The sequence below is a fragment of the Globicephala melas genome, chromosome 6 (genome assembly GCF_963455315.2).
Source record: "Globicephala melas chromosome 6, mGloMel1.2, whole genome shotgun sequence".
NCBI classification, from domain to species: domain Eukaryota; kingdom Metazoa; phylum Chordata; class Mammalia; order Artiodactyla; family Delphinidae; genus Globicephala; species Globicephala melas.
In genome coordinates this window covers 12,487,157-12,507,137 of record NC_083319.1, presented here as the reverse complement: position 1 = coordinate 12,507,137, position 19,981 = coordinate 12,487,157, and the positions used below count along the sequence as shown (strand labels likewise).

The following is a 19,981-nucleotide window of genomic DNA, read 5'->3' as shown; positions in this document are numbered from 1 at the left end:
TGTATATCATTTAGTTTAGCTTTCATAAAAATAACACTCTTTTACAGAAGCTGTCTTTTATGCACTTATGGATTATGGCTTTATTTTTAGGCATCTTAACTTGAGTGTGAGGCCAAAGCAGTTGTCATCCTTAGTAAGAAGCGGTGTTCCTGAAGCTCTTCGAGGAGAAGTCTGGCAGCTGCTAGCAGGTTGTCACAACAATGACCACCTGGTAGAAAAGTACCGAATTCTCATCACAAAGGTAAGGGGATGATAATTCAGCTTCAGCATTAGTCCTTTTAGAAATTTATTACAAAAAGATCATTGTGGCTATTTGATTTCTAAGAATTTTATATAATTCGTTTATCTGATGTAAGAGTAGAACTTTCATACTTCTGTCCCAGAGATATTTCTAGTGTTGGCACAAAGGAGAAGGCATAGGTTTTCTTCCTTCCTTTTCACCTCAGAGGCAAAAGATGGCCTCTACCCTTTGTGTATGAATCTCTTTTGACCATAATTTCATTCTTAGGTCAGTTGTGCTGTGCCATGTGTAAAAACTTTCGTTTGTTTGTTTATGTATTTATTTATTTATTTTGCGGTACACGGGCGTCTCACTGTTGTGGCCTCTCCCGCTGTGGAGCACAGGCTCCGGACACGCAGGCTCAGCGGCCATGGCTCACAGGCCCAGCCGCTCCGCGGCATGTGGGATCTTCCTGGACTGGGGCATTACCCGCGTCCCCTGCATCGGCAGGCGGACTCTCAACCACTGCACCACCAGGGAAGCTCTCCTTTCTTTATTTTCTTTCTTTATTTATTTATATTTTTGCAGTACGCGGGCCTCTCACGTTGCGGAGCACAGGCTCCAGACGCGCAGGCCCAGCGGCCATGGCTCACGGGCCCAGCCGCTCCGCGGCATGTGGGATCTTCCCAGACTGGGGCACGAACCCGTGTCCCCTGCATCGGCAGGCGGACTCTCAACCACTGCGCCACCAGGGAAGCCCCCTTTGTTTATTTTAATCCTTTTCACACTTCAAAGAAATGTGCTCTTTGTAGATAAGGCCTAGTCCTAGTTTTTACAATTGGAAGAACATGGTTCTTTTATCGTAAACCATATTCCCTTTTAGTTCATTACTCTAAAGTGAAGAATTCTATTTTTTATAGTATCCCCTTCTCAAGTTCATGAATTGCTCAAGGTTTTGCAAGTGAAGCAACGAAATTTTTCCTTGTACAAGTATATAAGAATTTAAACTAATTTTTTGCAAGGTCAGGCTGTGCTTTGTGCCTTTTGCAGGACCCATGGTACTGGTTATAAGTTTTGTTTTTGTTTTCTAAAATTTTTCAAGTTTTTATCTTTAGGAAGCAGTTTCTCCAATGATATGCAAATCCCAAACCTGAATTATGAATGAATTTCTCAGAACCCCCAGTAATATATGAAAAATTTTCAATGTGACAAAAGGTGGGACTTCTTTTAAAAATATATTAAAACGTTATGAGGTGAATAGTATCTCTATAAAACTATAATTAAAAAAAAAACCTTATAGGTAAGGACAACATTTGAACATGAAATCAGATCTTTCCTCAGCAGAAATATGACTTTTTTTTAACACCTTTATTAGAGTATAATTGCTTTACAATGGTGTGTTAGTTTCTGCTTTATAACAAAGTGAATCAGCTGTACATACACATATATCCCCATATCTCCTCCTTCTTGCATCTCCCTCCCACCCTCCCTATCCCACCCTCTAAGTGGAGAAAAATGACTTTTATTTGCTCAAAATATTAGTGTTTCTATTCATCATCTTGTTTCCAGACAGATGTATTTTCCTTTAGGAACTAATATTCTGTTTCCCTTCATTATGTTGATGTTATTGTTTAACCAGCTATATTGAGTGCCTATTACAACCACAGTGCTGGAGCTAGGAGGTCAAACACAAAAGCAATTAACATAAATCATGTGATAGTCTGGAAAAGCACAGTGGGAACCATCAAAAGGAGTGATTAATTCAGCCTGGGGGAATAGGAGAGTCTTTATCAGGAATATGATGTTTAAGATGGGTTCCAGAAAAGACCTCCCCAGGCATGGAAGAATGGCAGAGCGTTGTACTCATAGTACCATTAGAGACATGGAAGAACAAGGTTATGCAACATGTATGGCTAGCAAAAGTACACTTAGTTGATTTTTTTCTTTTATTGGCAAATCCTATTTTGGATATGTAATTATAACATTTTGAAGTCCTTTGAAACGTTTGGCCAAAAATTATTTCTTAAATATTTTTGGTGTGGCTACTCATAGAGATAATTTAAAGACATGAAGTATTTGGGCTTCCCTGGTGGCGCAGTGGTTGGGAGTCCGCCTGCCGATGCAGGGGATGCGGGTTTGTGCCCCGGTCCGGGAAGATCCCACATGCCGCGGAGCGGCTGGGCCCGTGAGCCATGGACGCTGAGCCTGCGCGTCCAGAGCCTGTGCTCTGTAGCAGGAGAGACCACAACAGTGTACTGCAAAAAAAAAAAGAAGACATGAAGTACTCTATTTTTCTGGTTCCATGAAAATGGTGATATCTGTTTCTCGAATAGGAACCTGGTAGTTATTATTATAATTGACATTTTAAAAATTTGCTCTGAATTTTTTTGAGGGGAGAAACTACTTTAAATTTTTAAATTTTTTTTTTTACAGCAAGCTGTAATTTACATAGGCTAAAATACACAACTTTAAAGTGTACGGCTCCATTACATATGAATACACTGCTCTGATCATTACCAAAAGGAAGAATATATCCATCACCCCAAAAAGTTATTATTGTCCCTTTCTAGTCATAACCACTCCTACACCACCCCTGAAAAACCAATACAGTAAGTCCCCTACATACGAACCTTCAAGTTGCGAACTTTCAAAGATGCAAACACGTTTGCATGTCCAGTCATGTAAGTTAGTTCACGTGTCTGGCGTACACTGTCACGTGGTGCATCATGTACAAGTGGTTGTGCTTTTGTGTTCTTTACTGTACAGTACGGTATAGAGTACAGTAGTACAGAATCTTTATTTCAAGCCCAGGATGTCCAGAAGCCAGCATGAAAGCAGTGGTGATGTAGCTGATACTACTGTACTTTTCAAGGTACTGTACTATAAGGTTTAAAATGTTTTATTTTTTGTTTTTGTTTTTTTATGTATTGTTTGTGTGAAAAGTATTATAAACCTATTACAGCACAGTACTGTATAGCCAGTTGTTTTAGTTGGGTACCTAGGCTAACTTTGTTGGACTTGGGAACAGACTGGACTTACAAAAGCGCTCTCGGAATAGAACTCGTCATATGTAGGGGACTTACTGTAATCTTTCCCTAGATTAGTTTTGATTGTTCTTGAACTTTATTTACAAACAATCATACAGTCATGCAGCATGTATTCATTTGTATTTGACTTCTTTTGGTCATCCATTTTGGGAGTGTATCAGTAGTTTGTTTTATATTTGTTTTCGTTTTTTTAATTGCTGAGAATATTCCATTGTATGAATATTTAAATCACACTTTAAAAAAATCTGTTCTGCTATTATAGATGTTTGTGGCTTTTTTTATTTCTCCCTGTTTTAGCTTTTATAAAGCTGCTGTGAACATTCTTGTGTTGTTTTTTGTTTTGTTTTTGTTTTTTGCGGTACGTGGGCCTCTCACTGTTGTGGCCTCTCCCGTTGCGGAGCACAGGCTCCGGATGCGCAGGCTCAGCGGCCATGGCTCAGGGGCCCAGCTGCTCTGCGGCATGTGGGATCTTCCCGGACCGGGGCACGAACCCGCTTCCCCTGCATCGGCAGGCGGACTCTCAACCACTGCACCACCAGGGAAGCCCTCTTGTGTATATTGATAACAGGTGCTATGGTCTGACTGTGTCCCTTAAATTTCATGTTGAAACCTCACCACTATACCAAGGTGATAGGGAGGTGATTAGGCCATGAGGGCAGAACCCTCATGCTTGGGTTAGCACCATTATAAAAGAGTTTCGGGAAAGATCCTCCCCACCTTCCACCATGTGAGGATACAACTAGAAGTCGGCAGTGTGTAGCCCAGAAGAGGGCCTTCACCAGAGCCCAGCTGTGTGGCACTCTGATCTTAGACTACTAGCCTCCAGAATTGTGAGCAATAAAATTCTGCTGTTTATAAGCCATCCAGTCTGTGGTGTTTTGTTATAGAAACACAGGCACACTAAGACAGTGCAATCTTTTATTCAGTTATTCTTCTATTGGTAGGCATTTATTTTGTTTCAAGTTTTTAGCCTCTAAATAGTGTTTACTAAACAATCTTACACATGTTCTAAATCTTTGACTTTTATTGAATAGTCTCAGTAGTGTGATTGTTGGATCAAAGGGTAATATGTTTTTTAAACTTGTTATTTAATTTTTGTATTTAATTTACTTATGTCCAGATTGCCTCTGTGAAAGGCCATATATGACAGTTCACAGTTCCACCAGCAATGTAGGAACGTACCTATTAACACATATCCCAAACAGTATTAGTTATCAGTGTAAGTTTTGCTGTCAGTGGATGTAAGTGATGCCAGTATGTCTTTAGTTTGCAGTTCCCTGACTACAAATAAATTTGAGCGATTTGCTCTTCCATCTCTTTATATTCTTTGTATATTTTTCTATTAACTTTAAGATGTCAGTTTCTAAGTACTTTATATAATTATATTCTTTGTAGCTTCATTATAAATATCTTTCTAGAATTTTAGATTTATATTAACTTTATGGTTTCATGCCATACGAAACACTTCCAATTTTTATGTAGAAAATTGCATCTTGGTTAAGATCTCTCCTACCTCTAGATTTTGTAAATATACTTTCCAACGTTTCCTTGTGATTTTTATTGTACGTGTTATATTTTTATGTCTTTAATCCATCTGGAATTTATTTTTGTACATGGCATATGATAGCAGTCCAATTTTACTTTCTCCCAGATGGATAACCAGTTGTGCTACTTCTATTTTCCTACTGAGTAGAACTGCCACGTTTGTTATATCTTAAATTCTCATATATGCTGGGATTGATTTCTAGCTTGTTGTATTTATTTATTTTTGTGTATTCCTATACCAATACTGTTTTGGTTAAAGAGGCTCTGAGTTATGTTCTAATATCCAGTAAAGCAAGTCTTTTTTTCACTGTTTCCTGTTTCATATTTTTCTTATCTATTTTTGCATATTTAATCTTCCATATAAGCTTTAAAGTCATTTTCTCCAGTCTCACCATTATCCTGAAAAGTTATATAAGGATTCTAGTTTGAATTACATTTAATTCACATATTAATTTAGGTTATAAGATACATTGTTATAATATCTTTACATCTGAGAATATGGTATGCCTTTCCACTTGTCAAGGTCTTATGTCTGTTGAAGACTTCAGAGTTGCCTTCATATGTCTTGTTCCTCTTTTGTTAAATTTATTCCTAAGAATTATCTTAGAGTGTTGTCGCTATAGCAAATGGAATATTTTTTTTTCTGATTTCCATTTCTAAGTAGCTAATTGCTACAACAGAGAATAGACATTAATTTTTTCTAATTCTCTATCCATCTACCTCTTGATATTTTGATTAATCCTCCTAATTTTATACTAGCATCTTTTAAGATTTTCTGGTATATGATAATAGCAGCAAAAAGTTTCACTTCTTTTTTCACTGTTTATGCAGGCTACTAAATTTTCTTGTTTTTATATTTGATAGAAGCTTTAAGACAGTGTTTAATGATGGTGGTGATAGCATCCCTATTGAGTTCCTGATTTTAATTAAAATGGTCTTAGTGATTCAGACTTCTGGAAAGCATGCTATTCAGTTGTGGGGGTTTTTTGGTAATACTTTTTATTTTATTTAAGTGATTTTATTCTATCTCAGGCTTTGATTTTTTTTATTAGGAATGTCTACTGAAATTTTATGAAGGACTTTTTCAGCACTTAATAGTGAATATGATTTTCTTTAACTTGTTCTTGGAGTAGATACGTTATCAACATATGATAGGCTTCTTGATATTGAACTACCCTTGGCTTCATGGAATAAATTTCTGCAGACCAAATACTCCTGGATTTTTAGTTTTCTGTTCTTTCTGGTCTTTGATAGAGGGTTCCTCAACCCTAGTCTCTAGTTAGAACTTGTCAGGCACAGGGGAAAGAAGCCCTAAGTAATCCACAGGGATTCTTACGGGCTCTCTTACTCCCAGCTGTAAGACCTATAGCTATTTGGGTCTGGTAAATCAAGTAAATTGGAGTTGAGAATGGAGGGAAAAGAGGGTGCTTTCTGGTCTCCAGCTTCCAGAATCATCCTCTGGTCCTTCTTTCTTTTGGTTATTTTTCACCTTTTATATCAGTGACTATTTATTTTGCTTAGTACCAAAAATTTACATCAGAATGGCTTCCTTAACAGATTCTTTTAATAAATAAAAGAATAATGAAATAGCAGCGTGTTCTGATGTTTCTCTTTCCTTCCATCCAGTCAGCCTTGTGTTTTCTGAAACCTATTTGCATTGTTTTCGCTAGTGATTTTAGTGGCAAACCTCAGTGGTAACAGTCTTTTGCCATGAATTTCAAGTTTTTATCCAGAGCCACATAATCGATATTTACATTTCTGATTGTCCAAGGGAAGCCCTGGAGGCCCAGCCACATTTTACCAGTCTGGAAAAATAATTTAAATATCTAATTATAACTTCATTTTAATTAAAAATCTCTTCCTGGTTGATTTGGTAATAGTCAAGGATTCAATAATATTTAATCATAAGAACCTCCTGTGGATACTAAACAAAAAGGGGATCAAGTTAGCAAAAAGATCACTGGCCATGAAGTTAGGAAGTGTCTGGGTACTAGTTTCAACTCTGCCACTGGCTTACATGAACTCAGATGAGGTTCTGACTATTTCCTTTTCTCTGCTGAAATGAGGTTGCTGAAGTAAATGGTTGAGCTTCCTTTAAGTTTCCTTTAAGCTTTAACATTCTGGAAAAATTAAATGGAATGTTTGAGTCCTGCCCCCAAAATAGCCTGTGATTCTACTGTTTCACAACTCAGTACTCTTGCTGTCTGATTCTGTAAGAAAACAATTGCCAGTGGACTTTCAGAACTTTATTGTCTGCGCCACTATAGCAGTTGCCATAGTAGGTCAGCTATAGACTGAATGTTCTTGGCTCCCCAAAATTCATATGTTGAAACCCTAACACCACCCCCACCCCCAACAATGTGATGGTGTTTGGAGGTGGGGCCTTTGAGAGGAGATTCAAGATTCAAGGGGCCTCTCAAGGGGGTAGAGCCCTCATGAATGGGTTTAGTATCCTTATAAAAAAAGACCATAGAAAGCTCCCTTGCCCCTTCTGCCACGTGAGGACACAGTGTAAGATGACTGTAGATTCTCACCAGACACCAAATTGCCAACACCTTGATCTTGGGCTTCCCAGTCTCTGGGACTATGAGAAATAAATTTATTGTTTATAGGCAATTCAGTCTATGGTATTTTTGTTATAGCATTTCTAATGGACTGAGATACTGTTCCTTTAAATTGTTATTTGTGAAAATAATTTTTAAGTCCCTATATCCCATCTTTGTAAATTCATGTACCCTCTGATGAGTTTCTGTAAGTCATACCTGTCCAGGCAGTTTTCAAGTTCTTTCTGAATTATAAGACTATAAAAACATAATTAGGTTTGGTCATATTAAATTTGCTGGTATCTGACAGTGTTTGATTTACAAATAGGCAATTTCACATGCATCAACCTAATAATTATGGGTGAATTAAACTGTTACCATACTAGGATTTTACTTGAAAGGTCTTCCCATCCAAAAACAAATGCCTGTTGTTTTATTAGGCATTTGTTGTGTAGTCAATCAGAAATACCTTTGAAAGCCTGCTTTGTGCCGGCCGTGTGTTAAGGTCTTATGGTTATGCCCATGAATAAAATATACCTGTTCTCTGGTTTGGGGGAATCTACAGTCTAATGAGGGAAACAGGCAATTAACTAACCATTTGGAATAAAGTTGCATGAGGGTTATAGAAAAGAAGATACATATTGTTGTGCAGCAAATGACAAGGACTTCTCATCTAAGGGTTCAAAAAGTTCTCTTGTTCAGAATTATCTGGGGAGGGGGATTGTGGTGGTAGGAGAGGGGGGCATGTGTGCATGGCATGTGTGATGTTAAAAGTCAAGGGGAAAAGCATGTTCTCAAGGGTGATAAAGAGCTTGGCAGTTTCAGAGTGTGAAAGTTGGTAAAGTCAGAGAAGGTAGGTAGGAGCCAGATCTTAGAAAGCTTAAATAAGGCATATTTAATATCTCAGGCAATAGGAAGTCATTTTAAGTAGGCAAATCATATATTCAGGTTTGGAAGGCAGTATGCAGAGTGATTTAGTGTGTCCATCTAAAGGTAGATTATCTTGATTCAAATCCTAGTTTTGTATTCAGGCCATTGACATTGGGCAATTTACAATTAAACCTTTTGTTTCCTATATGTAAAATGGGATAATAATAGTATCTTATTTGTAGAGTAGTTAGAATAGCTTAGATAATGCATGAAAACACTTAGTACAATTCATAGCCCCTGGTAAGTATAAATTAACCACTTAGTTTTTGTTATTATTTATATTATCATTGAGTTAGAACGGAGTAAGATTAATTGCAGCAAAACCTAGTAATTCAGGCAAGAGATAATTGTTACTTGGTTTGTTATTGTTATTATTTGTATTATTGAGTTAGAATGGAATAAGATAAATTGCAGCAAAACCTGTTAGCAATTCATGCAAGAGATAATTGTCACTTGGTTTGTTTCAGTGGCAGAAGGGATAGAGAAAGAGGTAACTTCTTGAGAGAAATTTCACAGGTAGAAAGAATCCTTGGCACTTGGTGATTGAATGAATGTGCGAGATGAGGGAGAGGGAGGGGAATTAAATTGGGTTTGGAATGACATCGATATAAATACACCCACATCAGCTGAACTAAAATAATTAAATAAATCAACATTTAAAGCTCATTTTTACTAAATAGTAAGTGATAGATAATACCCAGAAGTGAATCTTATGAATTTGAAGCACTGAGATTGATCCTTTTCCATCTATAATAGATAAACTGCTGAGGAGGCTGGGAGAAGAATAAATGTAATTTGAACAATCTTTTCTCATTTTCGTTTGGTGTTTCCTTTCTCTTTCTGCCATTTTTCATTTTTAGTTCTGTGATTTGGTTATTTTAATTTTTTAGTGTTAGGTTGAGCCATATAGAAGTTTCCATTTTTGTAGATCAGAAAATATTTAACCAGAAATGAAATGGTTAAATATTAACAATTTCACATGGTTCATCTAGTTATATTCTCATTCTGTAAAAATTTTTAACTGGGGCTGTAGGTGTCTATTTTGAATTAAATTGAGTACCAAGGCCATCTGAAGGAATGTTGCAGTGATGGCATAAGGACGAGTGGAGCTGAGCCCCATGAAGTAGGTGACTTAACCTGGCATCATCTATTCAGTGTGGCTCTGGGAGGGCATCATATGGCCAGGTTTTTTGTTAGCTTTACCAAAAGGGACATGTTACATATTACTTTGGCTTTTTTTTTTTTTAACCTGATTGTAAAAAATAGCACATAGAAATTAGCAAATTCACAAAACATAGAAAACCATAAAGAAGAAATTAAAAATCACTTGTAATCCCACTATCCAGTGAAAAGTAGAATTGATTTTTAATGCATTTTCTTCCAGTCATATATACAGAAATACTCTTTTATTTAAAAAAATCATGTGACTGCATTATTTTTAAAGGTAAATGTATGTATAGATTTTTGTGAGGACATAGATTTATTGCTCCCCCTTGTCATTAGTAATTTGTCTCCTCTGGAGAAAATGGTTTCCTTTAATCCAAAACAAAACATTTAACTTTTGACTGATTATTTTCTTTAATTCCTAGTATGAATATTTTGATTATAGCTCCTAGAGTGCTTTTACTAAAATAGAAACAAAACGGAAAGAACTACTATTGTACTAATGGTATTGTAACAGTTTGTGGTTTTCGTTGCATTTTTATAACATTTTAAATTCTTTAAAATTATCAGTTAATATATTACCTGTTTTTATCATTGTAACTGTCTAGTTTCATACATGAGAAACCTGAGATGGAATAAGAATAAGTTACATGCCCAAATTTACAAGTAGTTAAAAAAGCCTGGACTCTTGACTTTGGTGAATGGTTTTTCCATTTATTGAAATACAACTCTCAGGAATCATTCTTTTTTTAATTCAGTATTTATTAAGCAGTCAAAACATGGAAGTTCAAAAATGAAGTCTATGTCAAATATATAGAATATTGAGTAACCTGGTTTGGCTGGAGGGCAGGGTATTTGGGGGTTTCGGTATAGTGAGATCAGACTGGAAAGGCAATAGGAGCCATTGAGTCTTCTTGAATAATGGAGTTCATAATAACAATAATGAAGCATGTGCTATTGGATATTTTAACGAGGCAGAAATGAATAGATTAGAAAAATGAACAAGACTAGAAGTCCAGACAGTATTTAATGATAGCCTAAAGTATTAAAAACTAAAAGGAGGAAATGAATTTGAGAGCCATTATAGAAATAGATTCATAAGATGTGGTAACTAAGAATGGTATATTAAGGGAGAGAGTGGTCAAGATGATTTCTGAGTTCATACCTGAGTGCCCGGGAAAATGTGAGGAAAAAAGTAAAAGAGTCTTATTTGGTGGGAAAAAATGTATTTAATTTTGGTTATGCTGTGGTTGAAGTCTCTATATGACATCCAGGTAGATGTGTGACTAGCAGGCAAATTGTAGAAGGAAAGGGAACTCAGGAGTGAAGTCAAGTTTTGAGACATAGGCAGAGAAATTGTTTGTCTAGTGGGAATAACTAGTGCCATACCATCTTTCCTTCTTGCCTTACATATGTATAGCCTCAATGTATTTGAGGAAGGCAGGGCAGCAAAGTGTCGAAATAACTGTCATTGCCCTTAGAACTGGGCAGTCACAATAAGAGAGGGCACCTTAGGATTCAGAAGAGCCCCAGCCTCAAGCAATGCAGTAGGACTGGTGGGAAAACACAGACTATTTAGGAAGGTTGTTTGAGGTTGTGTGAGAAGAAAGTAAAGTTATATACCCCCTGTGTACTAAGTATTGGTAAGCCTTTTGTATACACTATCTGCTTTATTTCTCACCAACGTCATGAAATAGGGAGTGTGATCCTCATTTTACAGATGATGAAACTGAGGCTAAGAGAGGCTAAGTAATATTAGAGCAAGGAAGCAAGGATTTGAGCCAGATGGGTGTGCAGTGCCATGGGTCTTTTTGCTGTGCCACACTTTGCCATCTTTTTCAATAAGACCTGTCAATTACAGCTATCAAGCTTATGCTCAGTAGGTTTTTTGAGTTCCTTGCCTTCGTGTAGTAAGCACAGCGCTTCAGATCTTAAAATGTAATTGAGTGACCATTGCCTGCAATGAGAAAGCATGTATGTGAAACAGATAAAAAATGAAAGTTGGATCACATAACACGTATCTCCATCCAGGTGTGCAGACCTTCTGGAATGTTTACAAATGTCAACATTTGTTTATTTTATTTTACTCTACTGAGTTATGTGAAACTTTACTTAGAAGGATGAATTGAGAGACCAAAGATACCTGGAGGAAAAGACAATAAAAATACACATTTCTAATTAACTAAAAATTGTCATAATTTGACACTCCCAATTAGCTGAAAATTGTCATCACTTATGACATCACCTGAAGAGCCACAATAAAATCCCAATTTGCCTTGTGTTAAGTAAGCACAAACAAGATTGTATATTCTAAGATACAAAGCTAGTTTGTACAATGAAACTTCCTGCAATTTTCAAACCTGGGTGGAAGTGGGTGCATTTTCTTGTCCATCCTTTGTTTGTATATTTGTGTACCACTTCTCAGCAAACTAGAAGCAAGTAATGGCATCTCAAAACCATAGGATAGTGTCAAATACAGCAACAATGTAATTCCTCTTTGTGTGTGCTGTTTCTGCAATATTCAGAGTAGATGGGATTTTCTTTATTTTTTCTCTTGAAAACCTAATTTTTTTTTGTTTGTTGTTTTGGTCACGTTTCTTAAAATAGATCCATATTTAGTGAATCATGAGAGAAAATTAATGCTAAATATGTAGCCTTCTAGCTAGAACTTCTTGTGCTGAATTGTGATTCCTCAGTTGTCAGGCACTGTTAACACACTTTCATTCTTTAACATTGCTCTTTGTTCTATGGGAAATGCTACAAGAAAGTAGGAATTTCCTCTCACCATTACCCCTCTGGCAGTGTGTTTCAGTCTAATTCCTGGCTTGCTGTCTGTCCTGCTTACTACCTCTTCTCCTTACTAGCAGTCTAAATTCTGCTTCATCTACTAAGAGGGGGATTCCAGACAGACGAGGAAACAGCCTTCAAACACTGCCCTGCAGGCATATTAAGTTATTCCCCCACTGTGCAGTCTGGAAATCAGGGAGCACCTCTCTGGCAATGAATTCTAATGAGCTGCTAAAGATGCCGGAGTGTGTGCGCACACAGGCGTTTTCTTTCCCCTCCCCCGCCTCTTCCTTTTCCCAAGCCCCTCTTCTCCCTATTTCCCCTCCTACTCCTTTATCCCCTCCCTCTGTGTCTCATTTCTGCAGTAAACGGGGCTGAGGCACATTCCTGCTTTGCAAGGCTTTCTGTTAAGGTGTTCTGTGGCTTTTGTTTGGATCGCAGCATGCTGAATTACAGGTAATACTCTGAAATTGAGCTAGACAGATCAATGCTGTTGAAATTTTTCTAAGAGGCAAAATATTACATTGGAATCAATGAAGAAAATAAGTTATCTTGGCTAATTTTATTCATGGTAATTAAATTCTATAAGCAGATTCCTCTTCTTCCCCGAAAAGCTCAAATGAAAGGAAATGGGGTTAGATTGATCTGACTTGCGATTGATTTTGTTTTATGTTGATCATGAAAGCTTGCTGTTGCTGCGCCTCCTCTGTAGAGTAAGGACCAATTATGTGGGGTGCTACTGAGGGTAGCCGTGAATAGTTGTACTGGGTGGGGTGGGATAGAGTGGGAGGGGTGATACCAGCTCGAGCTAGCCAGGTTCTTGATTAGGGCATTGGATGCAAAATGTAAAACGCTCTTTCCTTTTCTTCTATCAGCTGTTCAGAGGAGACTCATTACAACTCCTGCTGAAGTCCTAATCTTCCTCCCTTCCCTTCTGCCCCTACCCCGTACCCTCATTGGCCTGAAGACATTGTACAGAGTTTGCCTTACTCCCCTGGTGCTATGTGTATGGTAAACCTGGTACTATGGCCGCATCTCGGACTGGCCAGACAACTGCTGCTGGTTCTCCCTATTCCAAGAAGGATTTAAAGGGGAATTGCACTGCAGGCAATGCATCAGAGCAGCAGCATCGGGAGCTTGGGGACTAAGGCTCCTCGGGCATTATTACAGACACACAGAGCTGACCGCAATGACAGCAGCTGCTCCTTTGAACTGTTGGCAGCAGCCAAGCGGCAGCATGAAGTGAGAGATCACTCCTGAGCTCAAGATGAACTCTACCTTGGATGGTAATCAGAGCAGCCACCCTTTTTGCCTCTTGGCATTTGGCTATTTGGAAACTGTCAATTTTTGCCTTTTGGAAGTATTAATTATTGTCTTTCTAACTGTGTTGATTATTTCTGGCAACATTATTGTGATTTTTGTATTTCATTGTGCACCTTTGTTGAACCACCATACTACAAGTTATTTTATCCAGACTATGGCATATGCTGACCTCTTGGTTGGGGTAAGCTGCCTGGTCCCTTCTTTATCACTCCTCCACTACCCGCTTCCAGTAGAGGAGTCCTTGACTTGCCAGGTATTTGGTTTTGTAGTATCAGTTCTGAAGAGTGTCTCCATGGCCTCTCTGGCCTGTATCAGCATCGATAGATATATTGCCATCACTAAGCCTCTAACCTATAATACCCTGGTTACGCCCTGGAGACTGCGTCTGTGTATTTTCCTGATTTGGCTGTACTCCACCCTGGTCTTCCTGCCTTCCTTTTTCCACTGGGGCAAACCTGGATATCATGGAGATGTGTTTCAGTGGTGTGCGGAGTCCTGGCACACCGACCCCTACTTCACCCTGTTCATCGTGATGATGTTATATGCCCCAGCAGCCCTCATTGTGTGCTTCACCTATTTCAACATCTTCCGCATCTGCCAACAGCACACAAAGGAAATCAGCGAAAGGCAAGCCCGCTTCAGCAGCCAGAGTGGGGAGACTGGGGAGGTGCAGGCCTGTCCTGATAAGCGCTATGCCATGGTCCTGTTCCGAATTACTAGTGTATTTTACATCCTCTGGTTGCCATACATCATCTACTTCTTACTGGAGAGCTCCACTGGCCACAGCAACCGCTTCGCATCCTTCTTGACCACCTGGCTTGCTATTAGTAATAGTTTCTGCAACTGTGTCATTTATAGTCTTTCCAACAGTGTCTTCCAAAGGGGACTAAAGCGCCTCTCAGGGGCCATGTGTACTTCTTGTGCGAGTCAGATGATAGCTAAGGACCCTTACACAGTTAGGAGCAAAGGCCCCCTTAATGGATTTCATGTCTGAAGTGGTTCAGATATTGGGTCACTGTGTTATGTGTGTGTGTGTGTGTGTGTGTGTGTGTGTGTGTGTGTGTTTCCTTTTTATCTTTTTGTATTTCTAGTTCACTGGGAAATATGGGACAAAATAGTTTGACTCTAAGCAATAGTTAACAAATGATCCATCCAAAATACCTTTTAAGTTTGCAGAAATGATTTTTTTTTAATGCTTTCGAATGAGAAGAATCAGGACCATGAAGATAAATTGCTCTTCGTTCCTATTTCCATAATGTCATGGAAATGACTGTATTTAATTCTCAGACTTAAAATGAATAAAGCCATATCTAACACCTCTCTCCAGCTGGCATGACTGAACCTGGGTGTGAAAAGCGTCAGCATTTTTAAAAGTCATCATTTTCTTGTTGCTTTTCTGGGTTCTTTCCAGCTGTTTGAGCTTCATGTACAATTGATTTCTTTTAACAGGAAATATTAAAATACAGTGATGAATTAACAGGGTTTTAAAATTTTCTTTACATCTGTCAAAGTGTAACTACCCTGCAGGTTTCCACACTGTCATTCAGAAAGTCAAATGTTTTATGTCTTAGTCTCTTGAGAGAATTCTCAATACAGTGAATAATGTGAAAACTTAAAAATTAATTTAAAATTTGGGGGGACTTCCCTGGCGGTTCAGTGGTTAAGACTTTGCCTTCCAATGCAGGGGGTGTGGGTTCAGTCCCTGGTTGAGGAGCTGATATCCCACATGTCTCATTGCCAAGAAACCAAAAAACATAAAAGAGAAGCAATATTGTAACAAATTCAGTAAAGACTTAAAAAAAAAATGGTCCACATCAAAAAAAAATCTTAAAAAATAAATTTAAAAAAATAATAAAATTTTTGCATTGAACCATGAAGCAAAAGTGCAGTCAAATCATATAATTTATAGAAAAACTAAGCTGTATTTTATGCCATGCTTCACTGAGACCTAAACAAATATGTATACTGAAAGTGATTGTGTTGTAGTATTTTTGCCCAAGCCTTTGTGTATGTGTGTATTGAGAATATTTGAATTGAGTTAGATTTCTCTTTTACAGCAAAATGCATTTAAATAAGCTGAAAAATAATTAAATGATAGGCTGATGGCTGCCATTTTTATAATGGTGAAAATACATTGAAAAGTGTCTTTAGTCTTCTCTGCTCTTTTTAGCTAGAGACTTTCTGAAATACTAGAATATCAGGAAGAAAGGTCCTAGGCAACTGAGTCAGAAAATACAATGTACATTTAGCTAGTTCATTTTTAAAATAGGAGGGGTTGATTGAGATGGTCTCTTTGTGATTAAATGGTATCATCTAATAAAGTAGTAACTAATTCTTTTTCAAAGCATTCTTTCAGTTAGTGTTAAGGAATCCGTATGTGAATGAGAGAAGGAGAAATTCTAATTCTCTATTGCTATTCTCTTTCTGGAAAAAAAAATCCTTGGAATACTGTTCCTTTCCTAAATAGGCTTTTTTTTTTTTTTAAGCCAAAGTACTAGCAAAATCTGTAGAATTATTAATTGAGAGTGCTGTGTATCTGTATGTAGAGTGATGTTTTGTTCCTAAAAGTAATTATGTTTAGAGTGAGAGGTTTATTTTTCTAAAAGGAGAGAAGGATTTCCCAGCAGCTTCAAGCATGAAAGTATTTCCTCTGCTCTTCTACTGGTTTTAATGTTTTAGAAGTCTTCAGGGAACTTGCATGATCTCTGCCTTTGGCTAGATGTTGTAATCTGAATGTGACAGTGGTGTTCAGTGAGATTGAAGATAGAAGAAAACCAAGGGAAATGTGGATTTTTGAGTCCAAGGAACGACATAGATATTTATAAAACAGGCAGATATGCTTTGGTTTTCCATCATCATATTAGAAAACCTCCTACCCCCTTTTAAAATAAAAGATGGCATTCTTATGATTTTAGGTTTTAGAGATTGATTTGATTTTAACCTCAAATGTATTCTACTTAAACATTTTTATTTTAAGAGAACAAGTATGAATATAAGCATTTAAACTTCAGATTCTGAGTTCTTCCCAAAAGCTTGCTTGCTCTTTATATTTAGTATTAGAAAATTTGATTCTAAGTTGTTTCAAAATTTAGAACTCATATTGGAATTGCACGTTATGTTAGCAGTGGCTTTGTTAAGTTGCCATTTGAAGTAGAAAACCTTTTCTGTTAGATTCTGAAAAAAAGCTGTATACAATTCCCCTTTATTTAAGTGGCACAGATCTAAGAAAACAAAATTCCCTTTTTTTCATATATATCAGAGAATGTAACCTGTCCAGATTTGCACAGTTTGCTTGTCAATTTTTAGTTCAGATATGGGACTCATGAAGATTAATTTTTATGGAAAACTGATGTTAAATCAGTAGATTTTTTGTGTGTGGGGGGGGTACTGAGCCCTTTTAATTTTTTCTTGCAGTAGGGTTCCATTTTAGAGAAAACAAAAGTTTTTGGAAAAGATTTTGTGGGAATGTTACGGAAATGAGGAAATCTCTGTTTAATTTTCTGGAAATGGCTAATCAAGCTGAGCTTTCAATGACTGGAAGGCAACAACTCTTTTAATAAGAGCTTTTGTTAGTAGATTTTTATATTTTTGCCCTAGTACCAAATTTAGATGCCAGAGGGTTTTTTTTATTGGTTTTTTTTTTCACGTTAGAACCTCTCAGCCTAAAACTAAAGTAGGAACTAAGTAGATATAGTAACTTCAAAGAAAAATAAAACATTCCTCCCCAGTTGATACTTAATATCAGATGTCTTTCCAGTTTATCTTGTAGTCATTGGACTTTATAAACTCTAACGTTTCTTCCAGGTATCAATTCTATTCTCATATTTCATTGTCTGTACTGCTTTAAAATTTTTGTTTTCTTGTGGTGTGTGTATCCTGGGGAGAAGCGTTGTGTTTGAATGCAATCATACAATCTTCTGTGGCTGGGGGCAGTTTCTGTGTGGTGCATTTGGAGAGTTTGTATTTAAGTAACCTTTTCATCCTTGCATATTTAGTGCAACATTTAATGACGTTTTATTTAAATACCAATCTGACTAGTTCAGAATGAGAAAAAGTATATTTTTAGAGTCAGTTACCTTAGGCTTTGACAAGACAGCCCATTTAACTTTATATAGTATATGGCTGATATCAGAGGAAGCATAAGCTTTTGGTGACTGTGTTGAAATTATTTCACAGTAAATTTTAAAATAAGACTATAGTAATTGTTATATTTGTAATTAGTTGTGTTTTTATACAATGATTTCAGTGAAGGTGTGTTTTTTTCCTCTTAGAGCGGAAAAGCAATTACAAAAGGACAAGTGCTCCACTTTAATGAAAGAATTATCTTTCACCAGAATGGATATTTGAATTTTTCATGGACCTGTTGGCTTTAACCCTAAATTCCATTTTGGAAAGAGTTTTATTTAAGGTTTATTGCTGGATAAATATGTTTTTGAGCCTTTTATAGTGGCTTTTCCTTTTTACTTGAATAATGGTCTCAGTATTTTAAGGATTGGGAAAACTTGAATTTTTGTACTATTAAATGCATTTACTGTTCACCTCTTTGAACTTGAAAATGAAGCAACAGGGTTACAAGTTCCCAGATGGTAGAGTGATTTCTGGGAGTTTCCTCAGCTTTGCAGGTTTGATTAAAACATCTGCCTTTGATGGCTTTGTAGGAATTTTACTGACTGTGTTTTTGAATCATAAAAGATTTGTGAAATAAATTATTGGCAAACCAGAATTTCTTGCTATATGAGGAAATTTGGGGAAGTTTAAGGATGGGGGAGAATCATGGAACTATAAACTTTTTTTAAAGTCTTCATAAGTCATTATTTGTGTTGATTTTTGCATAATTTTTCCATTTCAGGTTACTAAATATTTTATATTAAATGTACATATTATTAACGTATTTTGCAGACCCAAGGAATATTCTAGACATTTCTTATGGCTGTAAATGAGTCACTTGGCTTTTCTTCAAAATTTGGATGATAACGGAATCATGATATGTAAAATGAACTTTGAACTGCGAATCTAGGTTTCTGTTACTAATTAACTCGTTTTGTAAGGGCTGGTCGCTTCTCTAAGCACTTAATTTCTTCTATTTATAATAATCCTTTCATCCTTCACAGGGTTACTTTGAGGATTGAATTAGATAACGGATGTAAGAGAACTTTGTAATATGTAAAGTGCTTTGAAAATAAAAATGATTACTGTTATTTGTATCTGCCATAGCTTTACATCTAAGGAAGCTGCATATAATGTGGCGCTCCCCCCCATAAGATCTTTGAAGGTCAATGCTAGGTGACTATTCCATGCTACTTAGCAATCCCAAAATAACAGTAACTTTAAATTCAACACAAAACTGTTACATTTACTCTCTTTACTTGTTTCCAAAGTCTCTAAAGACAGGGACAATGTCTCTTCATACCTTTAACCCCCAAATCTAACATAGGACCTGGCTTAGAGCAGAAGTTTTAGTAAGTTTTACGGAGTTAATGAATGAGCCTTTCTAATTATTACTTCTAGTCACTATTATTCTTCTAGTCATTATAGAGCAGTGATGTTCAAAGGGTAGTCCAAAGCCCATAAGCAGTTTTTCATTTGATCAAAGCCATTCTAGACTGTATATAATAAATATCTCTTTTTAGTACCAAGAGACTACTGTGGGAATGTGTGTGCTTTATATGCTAGGTAACTTTACTCCTGGAAACTGTGTAGCCTCGGCCCAGGGAACTTCAGGCAGTGCTGTCAAACTGCCAATTTCTCACAGCATGGGTAAGATCTTGGCTCTAGATGCAGATAAGATAGGCTGTAAAAATCAGTCACTATGAAAGAGGAGCAATAGAATAGGATAGCTTGGTGAAAGAAATGGCTCTAATTCTTTGGTTTTGCTTTTTCTTTCAGTCTTTACCACTTTTCTAGCTCTATCTTCCCTTTCTTTTCTTAACACACTGTTGGTCATGGATTCAGAGTGAAGTGCTTATCATACTGCTATAGGGTATGGAAAATTGTATTATGCAATAACTGGCTTTTTGGAAAAGTTTAAGAAGCAATCAGGAAGCGCTTATGTAGCAAGCTCTACTAGATGCCAGGTAGTATAGCTAGCTGGCCTCAGAGATTCAAAGAAGGATCACATGATTCCTTTCTTATGGAACTTTATAGTTTTCAGATGTTTCATATGGAAAAATTCTGTGATCTGTCTTTCAAAAAGCTTCACAGAGTGACTTTATCAGGAGGAATTTACCGAGGCCTACTGGTGGGACAGTTGGCACACCATGGGTCTGTTTCTTGGGTGGGTTCATTATGCCAGTATATAAAATCATAATGTCACTTCATTAGTTTAAAATAAGAAATTGTTGGCAATAGGGAGCAGTCTTTCTCTATTGGTAGATCTTCATGGGAAGCCAAACCATATTCAGAATGTTGCTTAGTGAGGATGG

The 19,981-nt window shown here is 37.0% G+C and overlaps 2 protein-coding genes across 6 annotated transcripts in view; both read left to right on the top strand.

The window, feature by feature from the left end:
* The window catches only part of RABGAP1 (RAB GTPase activating protein 1), a 159,121-nt gene that overhangs the window by 80,076 nt on the left and 59,064 nt on the right, over positions 1–19,981 (top strand). For all 5 annotated transcript variants that reach the window (XM_060300459.2, XM_060300458.1, XM_060300460.1 and 2 more), the window contains one exon: positions 91–241. In XM_060300459.2, coding sequence (XP_060156442.1) covers positions 91–241 — 151 coding nt within the window. The remainder of the gene's footprint in view (positions 1–90; positions 242–19,981) is intronic.
* On the top strand, positions 12,574–18,757 carry GPR21 (G protein-coupled receptor 21). Its single transcript, XM_060300456.1, has 2 exons — positions 12,574–12,692; positions 13,112–18,757. The coding sequence occupies exon 2, from the start codon at positions 13,504–13,506 to the stop codon at positions 14,551–14,553; it is 1,050 nt and encodes a 349-aa protein (XP_060156439.1). The 5' UTR covers positions 12,574–12,692; positions 13,112–13,503; the 3' UTR covers positions 14,554–18,757.

Excerpts from the sequence above, each read along its gene's own strand:
- GPR21 (XM_060300456.1), top strand. The coding sequence starts at position 13,504 with ATGAACTCTACCTTGGATGGTAATCAGAGCAGCCACCCTTTTTGCCTC.